General features: G+C 43.1%; 1 protein-coding gene across 3 annotated transcripts in view; it reads right to left on the reverse strand.

Annotated features, from left to right (window-relative positions):
• The window catches only part of LOC124218280 (uncharacterized), a 44585-nt gene that overhangs the window by 12790 nt on the left and 11502 nt on the right, over window positions 1-20293 (reverse strand). For 2 of the 3 annotated variants that reach the window (XM_069136139.1, XM_046624867.2), the window contains exon 3: window positions 1191-1333. In XM_069136139.1, the coding sequence (XP_068992240.1) occupies window positions 1191-1333 (143 nt within the window). The remainder of the gene's footprint in view (window positions 1-1190; window positions 1334-20293) is intronic. The other variant, XM_046624877.2, reaches the window with a different exon arrangement.

The following is a 20293-nucleotide window of genomic DNA, read 5'->3' on the forward strand; positions in this document are numbered from 1 at the left end:
TTTCGATGAAGAGAAAATCTAGAATCAACAATTTCAGACTTACGACAATACGTTAAAACCATTTTTCTTCCACATGTAAAAGTGAAGTTTAAAAAAAATAAAGCACCATAGACACTTGATTGAAACTCTGTACACCTGCACCTCTTACAGTTTCATTAACCGTGATGTGGAACTGCGGTGTCGACACGCAATATCCGGCTCCGTACTACGGTACTTTTCGAAATAGAGGTTAAAATCAAGATATGAAAGATACTTCCGGGAGGAAGGAACAAACGATCGCAAAGAAAAATTATCCATACTGGTTTCCATTGATCGAGTGGATATTAAAGGTAGCAGAAGGACGGAAGTCCGGAGGGTGAGGCGATGAAGACATCAGAGGAAAGAGGACAAAGGGAATCGAAGGGAGCCAGCGACAACGCCATTGGAAGCGACGCTTCCGTGAGAATTACGCGGTGTACTGGCGCAAGCCAAGACGATGAAACAGGGAGGTGGAGGTATACGGTACGATTCCATAGCTGGGCAGATATAATGAGGAGAGCACGTAGCATCGAAACAGTCAAGGGAACCTCGCGTCTTTGAATTGGCACTGCGTGCCCAGAATTGAACATCGCGTGGAGGGATTTCGCTCGATGAATAATCAAGGTGAGGAGGGATTTTGCAGCAATGATCAGAACTCTATGTATAAATAATTAGCGATATTCCGCTTCGCGGCGTGCATTAATTTCCTCGCAAGTAGAAACTCGGTGTATTCTTGGTCTCGGCTTCAGAATTGAGTCGCGATCTTTGTGTCGAATCGAACGTAATTTATGACCCGAATATTGACGGTGAAGTGCCCATAAACATTGTATATGACCCTTCCGGACGGCAAGCCACGACGTATTGTGCCAGGATATTTCCATCGTGTCCGAGACCGGGGGGCGAGGAGGAGTATACGGGGAGTGCCAATCGTTCATCCCCCACGCATCGATAGCGCCGTGCCATGCCGACAGATATTGAAATCGTAAAATTGTTAAGGCGCGCAACGCGCCCTTCTCCGATTCGCGAGCGAAGAAACGAGAAAGAAAATAGATCGAAAAATATGTACAGGGGGAACTTTTCCAACTTATATTCTCGGGGAAACACCGGCGTCAGAGTTATCGTCCCGCCAATCATCGATTCGGGGGTGAAAAATTGACTCGAAAGTCTATTACCTCCTCGTTCCAGCCACCTCGACCACCTTGCAGCGGCTTCTGCTCCACCAGAACGGCGTCAGGGTCCAGTAGGAACTGCTCGCACTCCTCGCCCAACCCTCCTCTGGGAATAACAGGACCTGGAACAAGAATTGACCGGTATTCTATCAGTTGGGGGGTAGGTAATAGATTCGGTTCAGCTTTGGGGGGACGGGGGAGGGGAGAGAAGAAAATGGCTCGTTGAGTTTAGAGGAACCAAAGCCAAGGATTCCGACTGTGCGCTGTGATCTTGAGGGTAGTTTTCGACTGATTGTCAGTTTCGCGTGACAAACGCAATTGTGCAACTTTGCAAGGCGTGCAGAATTCGTTCCATTACGGAAACCTGGAAGCCGCACGTCACTGAACATTCTGCGCAAACGTTTGGGTACGTTTGTCAGAGAATCCAAGTTTCAAAGCTCACGCCAGTTAGCGGAGTCAGTTAACGTCAGCCCCGGAAGTTGGAGTACCGCGCTGTATCACGCGACAGCGTGGTTTTCCTTCGAGGATATCTCGCGGCGCGTCTGAGAGCGACGGAGAGTTGAGAAATGAGTTCAGGTGTAAGGCGATGGTCATCGGCGACTAAAAAGATGACGGACGCGAAAGCTGCGGCAAAAAGCATCCGGCGATATGTCGGCAAGAAGAGGGGGAGAAAAAGGGTTGAGTGATCGGAGGGTACGATATTTTTCTACCCTGCGGGGGTGGAATTGAGAGGATTGGGACGAAGGGGAGATTCCCCGGGGAATTTGTGGTCGGGTTACGTATACACTAGACTTACCTATACAACCCGGCACACCGTTGAAATAAAATAAGGCTACAAGGAGAGCGGGATGCTGACTGAAACGGGAGGAGAGATCATTGCGCAAGAGTGTCAGGGGGAAGAGCAACCGTCAATGTTTGCCTTCTGGGTTCTGTGGCCTGGCTTCGCGGCAGTGCGAAACTATCTGACGGAAATATTGATATTCTTGACAGACTCTGCAGGGCGTTCGGAAATCTCTGAAGTGAACAGATACGTTCTACCTTATTCAAAACTAGATGTGATTCACGCCTTCGACTGTCAAGGATTTTTCCCTTTACGAAAGAATGTTTTATCTGATGCAGATGACACGTGATTGGCACTATTTTCTTCACCCTTATGCTAGTTGATAATAAACAATTTCAACGACGCTGTATGTTCGTTGGAAGTCATACTGTTCGAAAAAATAACACAATAAGTGATTATATTGATTAATTAATATTGTAATGAAGTATGAAATGTACTTAACTACTAATACGATATTACCTTATTTTTGTATTCAGCATGACAAGACAATTTATGTGAAATATTTTATGTTATCTGCAGTATCGTGAATAAATTATGTCGGTTTTGATCGATCGGGTTCCTTGCTGAATATTCTCTGAATTCGTTAAACTCATGAATTTTGGGATAAACGACTGTTGAAGTATACACATTTGATAATACAGTGATTGATTTGGTAGGTAGGTCGGTAAAATAAGTTGTCATAGTTTGTTAGCAACAAATGAAGTTTCAACTCTAGTCAGAGACCTTATCAGATCTACAAATTATTCCGATTCAAATCAGTCTCTATACAATATATACAACGTCCAGGAAATAAGATTACCGTTGATCCGTTTCGTAATCCAAGAAAATAACCGACAGCGTATAGCTGAATCCGAAAAACGAATAAAGCCAACTTGGAGGGGGATTTCTTTCCGTTCCGTTAATGAAAACATTATCCAAACTGTATGAAAGTGCATTGAGCATGTGATTCAAATAAAGCAGACATCCATTGCAGCACGTAGCAGCAGCAGCGTTTGAGAGGTGTGTGGGTTTTCAATTTAGAGAAGCAGACCGCATGAGTTGTTAAGCCATAAAGCCATTAGTCGTGGGAACCTGCGGCGTCTAGCTTTTTTCATCAGAATTGTCTGCTGCCTCGCTTGTCCGAGCAGTGCACCGAAACTGATGCATTTTCGGAGAAAATTACAAGACTTATGGCGTACGTACGCGTTAGCGTGTGTGTGTGTACTGTACACGCATCACGGGATGTCGAAACGATTGAAAGAAACTTCTTAACCGGCGTCGTTTCGCATGGCACGAAATCCTCAAGACAATTTACCGCTCTTCTCCGCTTTTCCGACCCCCGCGACTCCGGAGGGAAGCATCGGAATGAGAAGCGGAACGACGGGAGAGGGAAGAGGGAACGAGAGCGCGATATCGAGATTTAGATCGAGACCAAAGGGTCGTCTGGAGATTTTATCAACTCCCAGCATCCGCGCCGGCGGCAGCAAACCGCCTCGGCAAAGACCGCTGAGAGCCTGAGCCAAAATCTCGGATCTACCGCGTAAACAAGAATATTGAGAACCGACTCGAGGCTCCCTCAAACCCCGTCCTCCTCCCCCTTCCCGCGGCTCAATCTGCTGAGTTCGTTCGCTTTACGAGATTTATTTTCGTGCAGGGTCAGGAGACTGAAGGCTCTCGGATCTCGGAGGGAAGAAAACCGGAGTTGGCAAGCCTGAAGGAGACCCGAAGAGGCTTGAGGACCTCCCCGATACTCGGAACAGAAATAGAAACTTTTTACACTACACCGGGGCAATCAATTTCCCTCTAAATGCACCGTAACTTTGTTTGTAACGGAAATTAACGCGCAGCTACTCCTCGATGCAATTTAACGAGTGCGAATATTCATGCACGCCGTTGGCTACGCTGCACCGAGCTCAGTCTATTAATTTCGGACGAAATTCCACCCGGAAATTCGCATCACTTTGATCCTACCGGCCGATGAAGTTTCCAATCTCCCGTCCAAAGCGTCGGGAATGCAAATTATTCGCATAATTTCACATTTGTCGGAGCTCAGAAGGGTTATCCGGTTTATCTCTCGGTGCTCTTGTCCGGTACAACGAGTTTCTTTCGCCATTCGCAAAAGGCGCGATGACGCAGGTCTTTCCGGCATACTCAACACTTTGAATAGTTTTAAATATTTTTTTTTCACCGGCATATTACGTCGCGCGAATTCGTAAGACTGTAAATCAAAGGCTCAATTTACGGTGTCCGACGAAAGAACAGCGGGCGAAAGAATGCAAAGGAGATAAATTATTCGTGAGGAAAAACTGCAAGGTAGAAGGATGCGCGGAAGAGGATATAGAGCAGGATCGGGAGAGTGGAATAAATAATTAGGAACAATAAGAGTGTCGAGAGTAGTTGAGCTTTATAAGCGTGAATAAAGCGCTACGCCGATGCAGCGGCAACAGCACTCGAAAGTTCCAGCAATATTGTTGAATTTGTAATCCTCTTACGATGCTCGAAACTGAGAAAAAGAAGAACTAGAGTAGAAATAAATGAAGAAAAAAAAAAAAAAAAGAAGGAAGTAATGAGAGAAAGAGAAAAAAGCAAACGCGCGATAGAATATAAAGAAAAGAAAAAGGAGAACTCGTCCAAGGGAAATGAAAGCTCCTCCCGTTCCTCCGTGTTTAAATGAGAAACACGAAGCACTGGCTGAAAATAATTAGGGAAATACCTGGCAGCTTCCCTCAGCCCTCTGCGAAAGAGGCACGCGTTGTTCTTCATTCTAATTATGAATATTGCAAACGCCCCACGTGCCACACCGGAAAACAAAGAAAACTTGGAAACTCGTCGTCACTTTGAAATCCAAACCTCTGTCTCCCATAACCGTGACATGAACCGCGACACGACGTAGATTAGCTTCTAATCTCATGGTCGAATAAACGTAATCCGGACGATTTTTTTCGAGAATCACACGATCGCGTCAATTGTTCGGCCAGAGGTATTCCAGAGGAGAGTTTCGGCGGGGTTTCGCGAATGGGACGATGGGAAAGGAACGGGATAAAATAACAGGAGCAAACAATCCCTCGCCCTCTTCTATCGCCCGGACGAAAAGCTAGATTGCAGAGATTATTGGAGCTGATTGAGCGAGAGCTATAAGCCGGATGATCGGCACAGCCTTCCAGCTGGACTCGGATCTCGCAGCTGGCGAGCTTTTCGTCCGTTGAACGGAGCACCGAGGTTGAGCCGCAACCACTTTATACGCGTTAAGCGATGATCGGCAGATTCTCCCAATTGCACGCCCTGGAAATGATATTAATTCTCATAAACATTCCGGAAATTGTTAGCAACGGGCGCATGTCACGTCCTGCTCTCGTCAGCGCGTCAAGCTGACGAACCGCACGAGGACTGAGCGTGAACTCCAACCTCTGGTATCCAGATATTAAATACAACCCGACCCTGCGGGATGTCACTCCGATTCAACGGTAATAAACCGAATTAATTATCCCTCGGAATTGGTAGTGTGCACTGCGAAATGATGGACGTTGGATTCCGTCGGAGATAACGCGATGATAATTTGCAGTTTCATTTCGCGTTCCAGCGATTGGGAAGAACGGCGTAACGTTGATTTAGCGCTGTAATTGAGCAAGTTAGAAACGTGCCAGTCTGCCGTATAACTGTGTAACAAAGTGCAGTGCAAACCCCGGCTGCAAAGTTAGCCGCAAACTCCGTGATCCTCGAGAGGGAATGCAGTGGAACATGGCAGAAAGGCGAAGGTACAAGGGTGGCGTGTTACATTACTGGCGTATTTAATTGAGACTCGAAACGGCACGTTTGCTTTGCTAATTTTACCATTAGCAGCTTATTCGGCTAGAAACTGCTCATTGAGTGCTTCTTCAGTCCTCGAACCGTTATAACGGCTCTTCGAGTCTTTCGCGGTCAGAAACGAAGCTCTTAGAAAGCAGAGTTTTTCATCGTTTCCACGAGATTCATCACCGTGGCGGTGAGCAAACGATGATGGTTTCTCAATTTAGGGAAACTGGACTATGAAGCTGTTTGTATCTTATTTCGAAGATATTCGGCCACGCATATTGCACACGCTATGTTTCAGCAAAAGCCTCGAGGGTTTGTTGACTATATAACCGGATATTAAACAGCCTTTACATAGATATTATAATCCCACGTCCAACCCGGTCAAGACCGCTTCCACGCGTTGGAAATCCTATTACAATAATCCGGATTAAATTTGGTGCAAATAAGCCGCGTCTAGCCTCGACTTCCAGGTTCAACAGCCCAGGACCACCCACGTCCTCCAGGATATCCAACGAAGCGACGCGTTAAACGAGATGTGGCAGTGTCGTTTCTGCGTTAATCTACATGTCGTTAATCGTGCGATTATAACGATCAATTTCTATCTCACGCCGAGCGACGCCAGTGGTAATCCTTTCGAAGGACAAGACGATGCAGACAAAAGCCATCGCCGAGCTGACAAACATCGGATCTGAAAGATTGTGCAAAATTCCATCGCGTTGGATTGTTCAAACTTGGAGTGAACGATACAGTCAGGCACCATCGAGCCGCCGGAAATGAGTATTACCAAACGAGATGGTCCCTGGCAGCGCGGGTGGTGGGCGGAGTAGAGGAGACCACTGAAAAGCGTGAGCAGGCAGGCTAATGTGATAAACCAATGGTGCGGTTGGTTGAGCCGGAATCTAGTCGCTTATTCTGGCAAATTTGGCCACCCCATTACCTGCTTCTCTCTAAATCGTATAGGTACATCATCGGGGGGAGAGGCGTTTGCTTGTCGAGGGAAAGGCGAGGGTGAATTGACTCGAGGGGTTCCCTCTCGGGACGAGAGAAACGCAAAAGGGTATAGCGGTGCGTGTTCGCGGCTCCGGGTGCATGGAAATCCGGTTTAAAGTATCCGTATCGTTGATGTTTCGAGAAAACGATACCCCACTTCAACCCCTGGGAGTTGCATGGTGAAAATAACTCCCCTAAGAGGCACGTGGAGTCGAAAATATATTTTTAGTTGAAAGAGCGCGCAATTGTATACCCTGGAGTCAGATTCACACATGCTGTTCCACGCCTATGGAGATTGATGATGACGACTCGTGTTCGGCCCCAAGGTGCTTTAAGAGGGAGTCGGAGTCTCACGGTAGAATTAATATTTCAGTGTAACATGCAATGTCATGCTCAACGGTTACCTCGACTAAGATCATGGTATATTCGTAAAATTAATTCGATCAATGGTATAATGAAAATAACGCTAGTTCAGTTTCTATAACAAGACAGTCTACAGTATAAACTAACCCGTCCGAACCATTGGCTTCTCAACTTTCTCGCTCTCGCATCAAACATTTGACTGGTGGTAAATTCAGTTATTTCAAATTTCTATAGCACGGTTTGCACCTGACTTTCCGACACTAATTACCTTCTATTGCTAAAACATGTAGAACCGGACATCATAACTCCAACCCCCGGAACTCATAATCTCTTCGACTAGGAGTCCCTCCTTAAACAATTTTCGCCAATCAGCGGGAACTAACAAATTTCCACCCTTAGAAAATTTGCAACCCTCATTCAGAGGCTCATTAAAGAACTCCTAGAGTTATTTAGACATCGACTTCCTTACAGAACAGACATAGAACAGACATAGCATCACTGGAAAACTTGACGTAATATTCCACCCCTGTAATATATTATAAAGAAAATTATACATCATAGTTACGTACAATTGCTGTTGTGATTGTTTCAACTAGTGCAAAGCCATCACGTCACCCTGACATATCCCTCCTAAACAAGTCATGCGGTGTTACCTGCAGGTTGCAACTCTGACGCTGAAACTTGTGTACGTCGGAATCAGGTACTGTAGTGCGATAGAAACTGGACCAACTGCGAGAGGAATTAGCTTGCAACGAAAGCCAGCATCGAGTGAAGAGCTCAGAGTATAAATGTGCCAGCTAAGCAGAATAATAAGAAAGAGAGTCGTGTAACGCGTGTGCCTGATGGAGGCGAGGCGCATTTGCAGTGATTCTCGACTCCTGTAACTTAAACCACTCCGGTACATACACGGATCACCCCGGTTTCTGGGTCAGAAATTTTACACCATGCCCGGATTAGATCGCTGGCTTCGCCTGAGACACTGCATGTGCTGATATCAGTGACACTTTTAAGTCTCCAAAGCTTTGCTGGCTTTTGTGAACAGAGAATTGTCACTTTCGATAGTTATTGCAATATACTGTCAATATATCATCTCTCGTAACGGAAGTCTCACCCAGTCGATGCGCAAAGAGAAACTCCTGGCTTAGAACACAGGGTTCTCGTGCGTTTTTGGTAGCGGAGGTCAATTTCCTGGGTATTGTTCAAAGTGACGTGGCGTGGAATGGGATACAGAAGTACGTGCTTCGACTTATTAACTCGACCCGGAACGTGCATGCATGTCCGTTACTCAATCCATTGTCCATTTTTATTTACAGCTACCATGGGAGTCCTATACTGTATATGTACGGTACCGGACAAGTTCCGAAAGAAATGACAATCAAGATTGGCTGCAACGGTCGGAGTATCAATCGATCGAATGACTTGGAATAATTGGTATCAGTACTTTCCCTAACCCTGGAACGTAATCGAGGAAGTCTGCAAAGTTTGTTACTATAATCAGCTCGAAAAATGAAACCAGCACTATCCATCTTGCAGCAGCAGCAGCAGCACCAGTTGTCAGAATTACATCCGGTCACCGGATTTCTCTGCATCGTTTTCCGCAACTTGAATATATATACAGGTATATGTATATGTAGTATATATACATTGTATATATGTATATACAAAGTTGGAGAGAACGTCATGCGGGTAAATGTGTGCGGCTGCAAGTGTATCGATTTGCCAAAGTTTGCAGAAGTGGATATTCCAGCAAACGGGGTACGACATAGCGCCTGTCATTTGTCAAGGGGAAACCAATGACGCGGGATATTGTAGTAGCATAAAAGTGGCGCCGAACTACGTCACTCCTCGAATATATAGAACTTCCTTCGGCTTCCCGCGTCCTGACACACCGTTCGACTTTATACCGGGCATGCAATTCTCCCGTATCTCTTATGCTTTATCGACTTTGTATTCGATGTTTTTTTTTTTTTGTATTCCTCTTGGCGTCAATCGACTAGAAAATACCTAGCGGAACTTGACGTCTCGATCGAATATCTCGAGAAGAGACTTTCTCCATCCGTGAAGGTGAACATTTTCATTTAATTTTTGATGTTTTTGTTTGCTTCGCTTTTTTTTACCGATTTTATCATATCGATTACAATTTTTAACCAGCGTACCGCGAACCTCAGCTTCGCTTCGCGGAGCCACTTCAATCACGCCTCGCATCCCGGCATTGATTTCAATCAATCCCTTTGCGCCCCGCGCATCGCCGCGTTCCTCGACATTTCCTAATCGCCTGGTGAAAAATTGGCTGTTGGCGCGCTCTGCTCCGACAACCCATCCCCCGTCCCTTGAGAATTCATTTACATCGGACGAATTGCCTTCATTATCAAATCGAGGGGCACAAATTTAACCAGGTTCAGGCCTCGATGCAAAAACAATGGCCTGTAAAATAGATAAAGATTCACTCGAGACGTTATTATATAGGTACGCAAGCCAAAATCAATCCGGGGCTTTGGGGGTAACTTTGATCAACCGGGACACAGATGTGCACATGATCGTTAAAGACGTACCTCAAACGTCATTGAATGAGGATAAACACTTGAACACGAACCCCGAGATATGTGTCTTTCCAATTATATCGATCGATCAAATAAGCTACGCTACGGTTAAGCCTCGTTAAGCCATTGCTAAATATTTGCCAATGGGCGCGCAGGGTGCGGATGTGTAATTTTGATTTTAACGCAATTACGAGACGACGACAGGTGGTGTCTAATCAAATGTTGTTTCGGATGATGATTAGCGATGCTCGTCTGGAATTGTAGAGAGAGCTGCACGTGTCGATGTAACAGTTTTTTGCAGGCTGCTTTTACGCGACGTAATTGATAACGAGCTTAGTTTATACACGTAGATGATGTGCACGCATACGTGAGTTACAGGAACAAGTGCGCGGAGGTGATGAATGGGTGGCTTTTAGTACACGACGATCAATCCCAAGTCCCAGGGTAATTTTATCGTATAAAGCCGAGAACTAATTAATCCGCGACTCGTCCATTAATTTGCAAAAAGCCTCGTAACAAACAATTAAACAGCGAAACAAGGTAGCAGTCGTTAATCTGAATTTGCCCCAGTGCCTTCTTGACTACCGATTTAACGACTTATTAAATCGCACCGTATTCTCTACCTGAAACTCCCACGGATCGTTAGACATGCAAATTATTTCAAATTATTTCAAATTATTCGCCCGGTACAGAGAAAATCTTGCCGCGATGGCGAAAGAACAACGACAAGCTGGAATTAATAGTGCTTTAATTATTGGAATACCTCGACAAGTTTTCTTTCAAGGAATTTCTCGCCGGTTAAATTTTTCACCCGGTAATCTTCGACATAATGCGAATAGATTATCTCGCAACGCGACGATGAATTTCACCGAGGAAAAGAAATCCAACTGATTCTTTCCCCACGAATCTTGTCGCAAGCACCGTTCCAAGCCCAATGTCTTCGATAAAAATTCACCGCAAGTTCCTCCTAATTTGGTGAACATGACTTTTTCATGACGTGACCAATACCGCCAGCTCAGAGACTCCGCAATTTCCGGCGGTGCTTGAACCCTTGCTGACGGTGCCATGATCTTGTTATTCCATTTTCGATCGAGGGCGCGGACGGCGGAGATTCGTGGAACCGGGCAAAATGACCGATATTCATCGGACCATATTTTCACAAGGTGCCTCCTCCCCCTCCTCGGATGGTCTCCGAGTTTGTTTGGGTAAGCATACACCTCTCTAGGGCGAATGGGGTAAGTATTCCAGTTCGCTGGGAAGTTATTCAAATAGAGCCAATCATGGATTCCATATCGGTTTCCAGCGTCGCGGAATTCGAGCGGCTAACGAACCCCGGCGCAGTGACCATTCTCAGATTCGATCTGTTGCCCAGCCCAGCACCCGAGCCGCTGAAGTTGTTGATGGTCGTACCATTTGTGGTCACTGTACCAGCTGTGGACAGCTTTATAGAATTCTGTGTTCATCAATTTGGCGTTTAACCATTTCGATCACTCGATTCGTACGTACGACTGAAATGTAAAACAAGTTTTCAATATTCGGCACACTTTGTTGGTTGAAAATTGGTCGTGTTTACACGGAACAAAGCACCTCCAGGTATACCATCTGTGGCCATAAGCTCAGATTACGTCTGATGAATATGGCCACAACTGGTACGAATATCCAATAACACGTGGTAAGAATCTGGAGAAAAATAGGATCAAACGATTTGGAAGCCGACTGACGTTATAAATGATTCTGTTTTCACAATATTATACCTTCGTCTCGATCGAACGCCGCGAAGTGGTTTCGAAAAACAAGCTCAGTGGCCAGAGCATTGGGTGGCCGTAGCAATCGATATACGCGTTACACACAAGGTGTTGAGTACAGTGGAACGCAGACGTAACCAGCTATAAGCTGCCTACCGGGTAAACAATAACGAGGTTTACAGAAGCGGTGCGGAACGACGCTTCGTCATCATCCGGGGTAAAGTGGAAAAGGGGTTAGAGGCCTAGGTCAGGGGCGATGAGGTCCTGGCTACAAAAGGTTTCGCAAGGGGTTCAGACAAAAAGGCTCGTTAGGAACAAGTGGCGCCGACTAAAACTGCCGGCACCATTAGGTAACGGTCCGAACTGTACATGCCTAACAGCATCGCCAAACCGATGCAAAGGTGCATGTCTTGTTCAGAAACGTATATTATCTAGAAATGGAACGAATCGCATGCTCCAAAAGTGCATAAAAAGATGTCATCAAGTGACTTTCAGTTGCACCATTTCGTTCGCTTGATATGATTTTTTCATCTATGCAGCTGAGTTCGGAGTGAGATTAGATCCAAGCGATAGCATAAACCGGTCGTTTTACAAATTACCGGATTATAGAAGCTACTCCAGCGTTTTTACGCGTTTCCATCAGGCCGTGTATTTTAGAAAAACAGGCACCAGATGCGGGACCGAGCTAGCGAAGTGAGAACCGATCAAAGAAATTTCAGGAATTCTTTAGCATAAATTAATTATTCAACTATCGATTACGGTCCTTACACCAAATGCTCGACGAAACTGACTTAACGACCTGACCTTTCTCCACATTGACAGTCGGCGGGGATGGCTTTGTTGAAAGCAACAAGAAGTGCCGAGACGGTCTCTTTTCACACAGCGACCCTCTTACGGTTGACGTAATGAAATGGGGAAATCCTGATTGACCTAGGACACAGGGATATGCACAAGATAAGGGGATAGAATAAAGTAGACAAAAAGCGAATCAATGGATACTTAACTGTTTCAGCAACCAAAATTGGTGGAAAGCACTCGAGGCATCGATCAATTAATGATACGATCGACGGTTGTCCGTGGAAAGAAGTTCTTCAGGATCGTTCTTTGTGATTCTCTCAACGCATTCACACTTGAATTGAAACAACGAACCCATTTTTTTACTTTCTGAAGCCACGGTAGATGTATCATCAAGTCTCATGGAATCTTGGGAAAAAATGAGACCAAGCTACTCAGTATTCGGATGAACAAATTGTTTACAGCTATTTATACACTGTCCTTCTATCTGAGCTTCCAATGCGACGTGATTGGAAGCTCGTCGAAACGGCGCACAAAGAGATCCAACTGAAAAATATACATGCGGCGACTATCGTCAGGTGAAAACACCTGGATTTATCAGTGTCCTGCATTCGTTGACAATATTACTAAAGTATCTAGGTACAGTGAATTAGTCCCAGCTAAAAGAAGAAAATACAATAAACCAGAAGCTCTCTAATGCAAGCTAAATTCATTCACATCGTAAGAATCTCCAGATAATAAAAAAAAAATCCACTCATCCAATTACCCGTCCATATCAAATGTGACCCGTTGGACTCTTGTCGAAAAATTGTTCGACTCGTGAACTTGGGGCAGGGAACGCGTCAAAGGGTGAAAAGGCGGTGTCCTGCGGAAATTGAAATGTGTTCCTGCATCAGGCGCGACCCCGGCAGCATGGAGGAGTCCGAAATCGAGTAGGGATAACTATTATATCGGTATAATCGGAAAGCAATGCTTAGCCGAGGCTCCCGTCCACCCCCGCAGAGCGCAGAACAGCCCCCTTGACGGGTGCGAGTAGAGGGTGTTGTTCGGGTCGGTCGCCATGGAAACGGAATGGGATCCTCTCCGATTCTCCCCCGCATATCGCAGTGTTCGGTCTTCAGGCGGGCAGCCCGGCTGGAAACGAGGCTTAATGAGAAGGTTGGATGACCAAGAACCGATACTTTTTCTTGGATTTGTTAAAAGATAGTCGTACATTGAGTATTCGTCGAGTTCTCATATGTTCCTAAGCTAGGAAGATCGCTTTTAGGAATGCAAGAATGAAAAAAAGTACCGCAGTTGTAAGCAAATTATGCTTGGATTATGGATGCTTCGTTTCAAGTCGATTTAGATTAGTTGAACATTCGGAAGATTATTGGTTCGATTTTGTTCTACGATTTACGACTATTTTCGACAAAGTCGATCGAACACTTTTTTTATCGTCTTGTCATCGTTGAATATTCAATTTCGCAGCTTTATATATTCGATGTTGATTGTGACGATCAAATCGCAATATTGAACCGACTGCTGATGTACAAGAGAATCTGTTTTAGCAAACTTGTAAAAAATAGTCCTCGGAACGAAACGACTTACCGCAAAGTGAATTTTAACAATGCTGAAGTGATTTGAAACGAAGCTTCTTTTTGCAGATTACATTATTTTCGATTTCCGTACATTTCGAAAGAGATCTTCGTAGTTTACGAATACAACAATTTGATAAATGGTCAATGTTCGACTACCTCGTTAAAAAATTATAAGAAAGTATCAATTTCTCCTGGACCAACGTCCTTAAAACGCGGCCATTTCAACTCAGCCCTTCGACGCTCACTTTTCCTTTCGTTTCTTCTCTTCTCTTCTATTCTTTTTCTTCTTTCCGCTCGTCTGGTGCGCCGGCCTGCCGCCGTACGCACGGGACGTTAATGAGACTGGGGTATTCTGCTTGTTAAAAACTAATTACTTTCCCCGTCGCCTAACCCGCCGCCTCTTGGGTCTGGATTTAAAACCCTGGAACCGGATTCATTCACTCGTGAATAATGATATACCCTATCTCTACGCACACGGAAAAGATACCTCGCTGGATTCTGTCGAGCCCGCATCGCGTATATGAGGTTTTTCTCCAGGATGCAGTGAAATTATACATTTACAGAACATATAATATATATATATATATATATATATACGGCGTTAATGAAGATTCGGCTGGTTCGAGTTCGTGGCAAGAGTGGCGGTAAAAATATAGAAGGATCAAAAAATCGAAAGGCTACGATATCGAGTTTATAAAAAAGGGAAAACTTGACGGATAGAATTTAAAAATGGTGATTTAGATATCAAATTTCGAACAAGCCGACGAAAATATATTCTCAACCAAGGATCAATCGTAATCTCGATCAAATATTACTGTTGGTTAAACACGCAATAAATTGAGGTTGACAAAGAACAAAACTACACAGGTTTTACAGTATGAGAAATTAATTTTCAAGTTTATGAACAATACGCAATATGATATATGTATTTATTCATATTTGCTTATCAGATGAGGGAGACTAAAAAATGTAGAAACTATAAAATAAAGCTTTGAAAGGGTAAATTATAACGCAATATCGACTAAACTGATGAGATAATCGATTATTAATTACGAATCTTGAAAATTTCAGGATGAAATTTACATCCCATCTCTGCAAAGAAGGCTTGGAAATAATCTGAGAATATAGAATCTGTTGAATCTGAATAACCATACAAAAGTTTGTGATTCCGAAACACCGTTTCAAGAGGAACGAAAAAAATCATTTACCAACGATAAGAACCATCGGAACAAATAAGTTTTTATTTTTTATTGTTTTTAATGCAAATTTTTGCAAACTTGATTTTCGTCCGATCGCGTGTACGATCGTCCCACACCTGAGTTTAAATTTAACGTACAGGTATTAAAAAATTGAATCAATTGTGCGTAAGCGGTCCTTTGCTGCCGTACAATAAATTATACTATAACACTGCAGAAGCCCTCAAAAATAACTCCCCCGGCGGATTTCACGCAAGGGCACGACTACGCCCTGTGGATTAAGGGCAGGTACGGATATACGCATCCACACATCGATCGTTACACGTGGACGGGTTCGGGTTACGATTAATCACAGTAGCTCCACAGGCGGCGGGACCAGGGCACAATGCCTTGGGACCCGGTGGCGCCACTGTCAACCGACAAAACACGTGTCACGGTGTTAAGTTGGTGGCACCGCTCGTTAATCACTAAACATTAGCCTCGGTGATGGATTAAAACCGCCTCTTTCTTCGGCTCGAGTCGTGTTACTCATTTTTCAGCATTACGCATACCGCGGTTTTACGCACCTCCCAAAGACCCGAATAGTTCTTACGCAAGCATTATGTCCTAAACAATGGATTCTACACAGTTTTCCACTCGTTCGGGAGGTAGGACCAGGGGCGTAACAGGAGCAATGCCGCGGGGCCCAAGACTGGGGGTGAAAAATGCAATTGCGACATGTAATTCGGATTCTTTATCGTGATGTCTGCTCTTTTGTTTTCGTATCGTATTTTCAGATGCATTCCCGGAGGTTTGGTTATAGTTCATTAGTTTGCCGTTAGATACCAACGTGTCATTTCAGCCAATCTAACGACTCTTCAGTCGCCTAACAACGGCAAATAATGCATAAATCGTATATCTTACTGTGTTATTCGGATCAAATTGATGAAGCGTGGAAGGACAGGCTCCGGAAAAATATTTTTCATTATTTATCCAGAAGGCCCAAATTGAGTCCTTGTCTCGGGGTCCCTAAATGACTAGTTACGCCCCTGGGTGGTTCGGGCTTTTGTGAAAGCTCCGTACAGACCCTGTTTCTGGGCTGAAAAGGTCCTCGCGGATCGAGTCAAAATTTAACGTGATCCCTTGATTCATGGTGATTCAATTTCACGGATGGGTGGACGTAATTATATTTTACCAAGTCGACTGACTGACAATGAGTGCCTGGAATTATTGTAGGGGAACCTGGGGTACGACGGACCCCTAAGCCGTTGACTATTTTTTGGGGCTTTTAAACACCCGGGTACAAGTTGTTTCGATCTATCTCGTAAAATTTCATCGTTGTATTGCCATAATTTAGAAGAAAAAAGATTCCGGAGTACGACGGACCGCCTCAAAAAAATTATACAATACATTTTTTTTTTTTTTTCTTTTTTGCAAATTTGTCAAGGGGTCCGTCATGTCCCACGTTCCCCTGCATATAATTCTTCTGTACGGAATTAAAACTTCATGATTGATTTATTCCTTGATTTATTGTAGGCTCATAATCTCGTTGCCAGTTTAAAAATGAGTTCGTGATTATTTCTTTCGCTTAACTGAAATTTAGAATACTCGTTCTGCTTTGCACAGCCGTTCCTTGCAGTTTTCACATTTCATCCGATGATTAATTTATGTCGTAAGTACGGTGGATATTAGGGATGATTTTTATGGAATACGTGGAGATTTAAAATAATTTTTGTTTGCAGAATCGAATATCAAGAATCCCGTATACGTGGTCTGGGAAATGAGTATCATCTGACATTCTTTACGTATCAAGAAACGTTGAGCAAAATGTCAAACGGGAAACTTGAAGTAATTTCCGAGTCAATATAAACGGTACAAATAAATCGTTGCAACCCAATTAACCGAAATATTCGTGTAATACGGTACAAGCTTTGATGTTTCCACAGATTTACGAGAAAGAAAAAAACTGGCACACAAAAAGAAAAAGAAACTTCGGCAACTAATTACTTATTCAAGACAAAAAGCACAATTCCATTCTTCTGCTATATCTTACCGGATGAGAAAAGTTCATCAAAGTGAATAATGTGACGAAGGGAATACGGCGAAAAATTCAATTTCGTTCAATTTTTACGGGTGGATTTACGGGTACAGCAAAAACTCTCGACCATGTTAATTATCCTCGGATAAACGGAAGAGCACGTCGATTTTTTAACGTGTCTCATCAACCGTTTATTTCACTAAATGATCGGTTATCCAAATATGATAAGGTTCGTATGAAAAATTCAGATCCATTTTCGCTGACATTTTTTACATTAAATCATCAAATAAAGATGAGCGGAATGGATCTGCGCGTTATGTCTTTCCAGATATTTGATGGTAGTAGTTAAGAGTGGCTGCAGGAAGTTAGACGTGCGCATCTCGGGCTGAGGATGCGAATTAGGGATGGAAGGAGGGGGTAGAGGGAGAAGCTTTTCAAACTTTAACGACGTGGAGGCCATAAGTATAAGTCTTTAAAATGCTGCGCAGAGTGCGCGCGTTTCAGTTTTCAGTCGATGTACTTACCGAGAAAGAAGACGGAAAAAAATCGTCGTGGAAGGTGTTTTTACAAAAAAAAAAAAAAACTCAAGACTAAGAAAAAGAGAAACTGATCGATAAGACACGAAAAATCGTAAAGAAAAAATCAACCCAGAGTCACACCTTGGTTTAAAAATTTAGGCCAACATTTTTTCGCTTCTGGATAAACTGGGATTCCGCTAATGAATTTACGCGACTCGCTGTTTGAAAAAATTAGAGAGATAATTGTTTTGGTGTGCAACAAATTCCAGAACTGATTCTGCACCGATCGGAGAAGAGACGGTTACTGTTGAATGGTTATTTTCAATAAGGGATTTCGAAAACCCTGTAAAAGTTTAGAAACTCGAGACATTACCCGAGTTCGAAAGTGGAGCTGGGATGTTGATTCACCCTGTTTGCCCTCGGCATATAACGGCTATTCGGATATCAAATCGATACATTGATTCTCTGCATCAATTTTCCCACGCTGAGGAAGAAAATGCGCCGCATTTAAATGGCGAGTAATTACATTTACTTGATTTACCTAACGAACCGCGTCACCTTTTAGTTTACTCCGATGCAATTTGCAAATGTCGTTCGTCACTTGAATCTAATGAATTCATTCGTTGTGGTTCGATTTGATCGAATATTTTTACGAAACAACTAAACGAATCGTTCTAAGAATTTGAGTCCAGCGTTTTAAATGAACTTGCATGAGAAACTATCGAACATTTATCAAAGAAGTATAAATGTACTTAATATTTGATTGGATACAGGAAGAACGTATCATTCGAATATAATCACTTGACCGTCATTCGTTTAGTACAATAATCATATTGTATAATTAAATTTATAAGAATGCTCAGATTCGAAAAGTTTATATCAAACAGAGTGTAATTCGGTTGAATTAATTAAACTGGCGGTAGGGGGATTAATTACAGTTACAGAGAATTATCTTCTCTGGTTAATTATTTTGCTTATGATAATAATAGTAATAAGGATTTAATGAAGGGTTAAGATCGAAGAGCTTCTAACTAATTTACCCGCTTCCCAACAGCGATCATTGAAACTTTATTGCGGGGAGCTCGTTAAGTTGTGCAACATTTGCGGTACACGCGCGATGCATCAGCCACTAAAGAACCGAGTGCAGACGTGATTCTGGGTACTTTCCAGACAGGTCTTCGAAAGTTAGTTGAAGAAGTGAGAGGGAATCGCGTTTCCCGTAACTTCGGGAACGTTGGGAAGCAATAAAGGGATCCCAAATACACTGAGAAGAATGAGGAAGCGAAGGGGAGGTTAAAATAAATTTGAAGAATGCGTTGAATCGTGCTGGAAAAAGGAAGAGAAACTACCTTCGGAGTGCGGAATAAAACTGATACGACGGAGACTGCAGCGGGATTCTCGGCTCTCCGACGGCCAAAAAAATTCCATATTCAAAGCACCCGTCGGATCGTCTTTCGACGAGTCGACTCGAGGTTTTCACCCGAGACAGTCGAGGAGCTGAACTCGAGGCTCGGATTAATTATTTAAAACCGCGTATTACAACCGGAGAAAAAAAATCATTAGAATGAAATATTTTTCGATGGGTTTTATTTGTTTTCCCGGCGTTGAGAAATATAGACGTGCGGGAGGGCTGGTCCCTTAAGGAAGTCGTAAATTTCACGTTTTGAAATAGAATAGTTAACCAGGGAAATCTCAAAAGGTTCGTTGGACAAACATCGATACTTTTTATCAATTTCGTTACGAGATATTCGTACATTGAGTGAATATTCGTCAACTATGAAGATTGCTTTGTAAAAGTCAAAATTGAACACGCTGCAAATTACAACAAAAAAAAAGCTCAGACATCGATGCTTTATTAAATAAACCACGTCAGAATGGATTGGAATCTGGATTGTTTGTTCGGTTTCACCTCATGATGGCTCATTTTATTCGGAAGATTATTTTTTACAAATTCACTGACACACTTTTTTTCAACGTTGAATATTTAATTTTACAACGTTACAAAATCTGTCTTAGCGACTTTTTATAAACTAATTGTTTGAATGAAATGAGTCATTGTAGAGCGAAATCGAACGAATCTATTAGATTTTTAACCGTTTATAAGAAATTTAAAATGAAGCTAATATTTCCAAGTTTTTGTTTATCATTCCAGTATTTTTTATTCTTGTACTTTTGAAGAAATATTTGCAGGTTAGTAATAGAATAATACGATAAAGACTCAAATTAATTATCGGCATTGATTTTTAACCAACCAATTTTTTTAAATGACTGAAATACTTTTTAAAATCTATCGAGATAACTAAAATTATTGGAAACGCTTACAGATCACTTAGAATTGCAAGTCTTGCGATAAAGGGCAAATGGTTTCAATCCATCCGCGTTCTACCGATTACTATCCTATCATGTGGTTTCGTTGATCTCCAGTTTACGTTAAGTATGATTTCCAATAAATTCCCAAAGTTGCAGGTGAATTCTCGTGATTCTATCTAATCCGGAAACCACTGAAAATCGCCTCAACTCCTCGAAAATCATTGAAACCATGGGTGGCATGTAAGTCAATAGAAATGACTCGGCACGATATAAATCAGCTAAACTAACACAATGAGATAGAAATCAAAGAAATCAATCGAAATCAATTTTAACGCATGGGAATCATTCGTTTGCTTTCCAAGTAAACGGCTCCTCGCGAATAAGTTCAAAGCTCAGCTGCAACGAATGTCACGTCTCTGGGCAACCAAATAAGCTGTAAC

Source organism: Neodiprion pinetum, chromosome 1 (genome assembly GCF_021155775.2).
Source record: "Neodiprion pinetum isolate iyNeoPine1 chromosome 1, iyNeoPine1.2, whole genome shotgun sequence".
Lineage (NCBI taxonomy): Eukaryota > Metazoa > Arthropoda > Insecta > Hymenoptera > Diprionidae > Neodiprion > Neodiprion pinetum.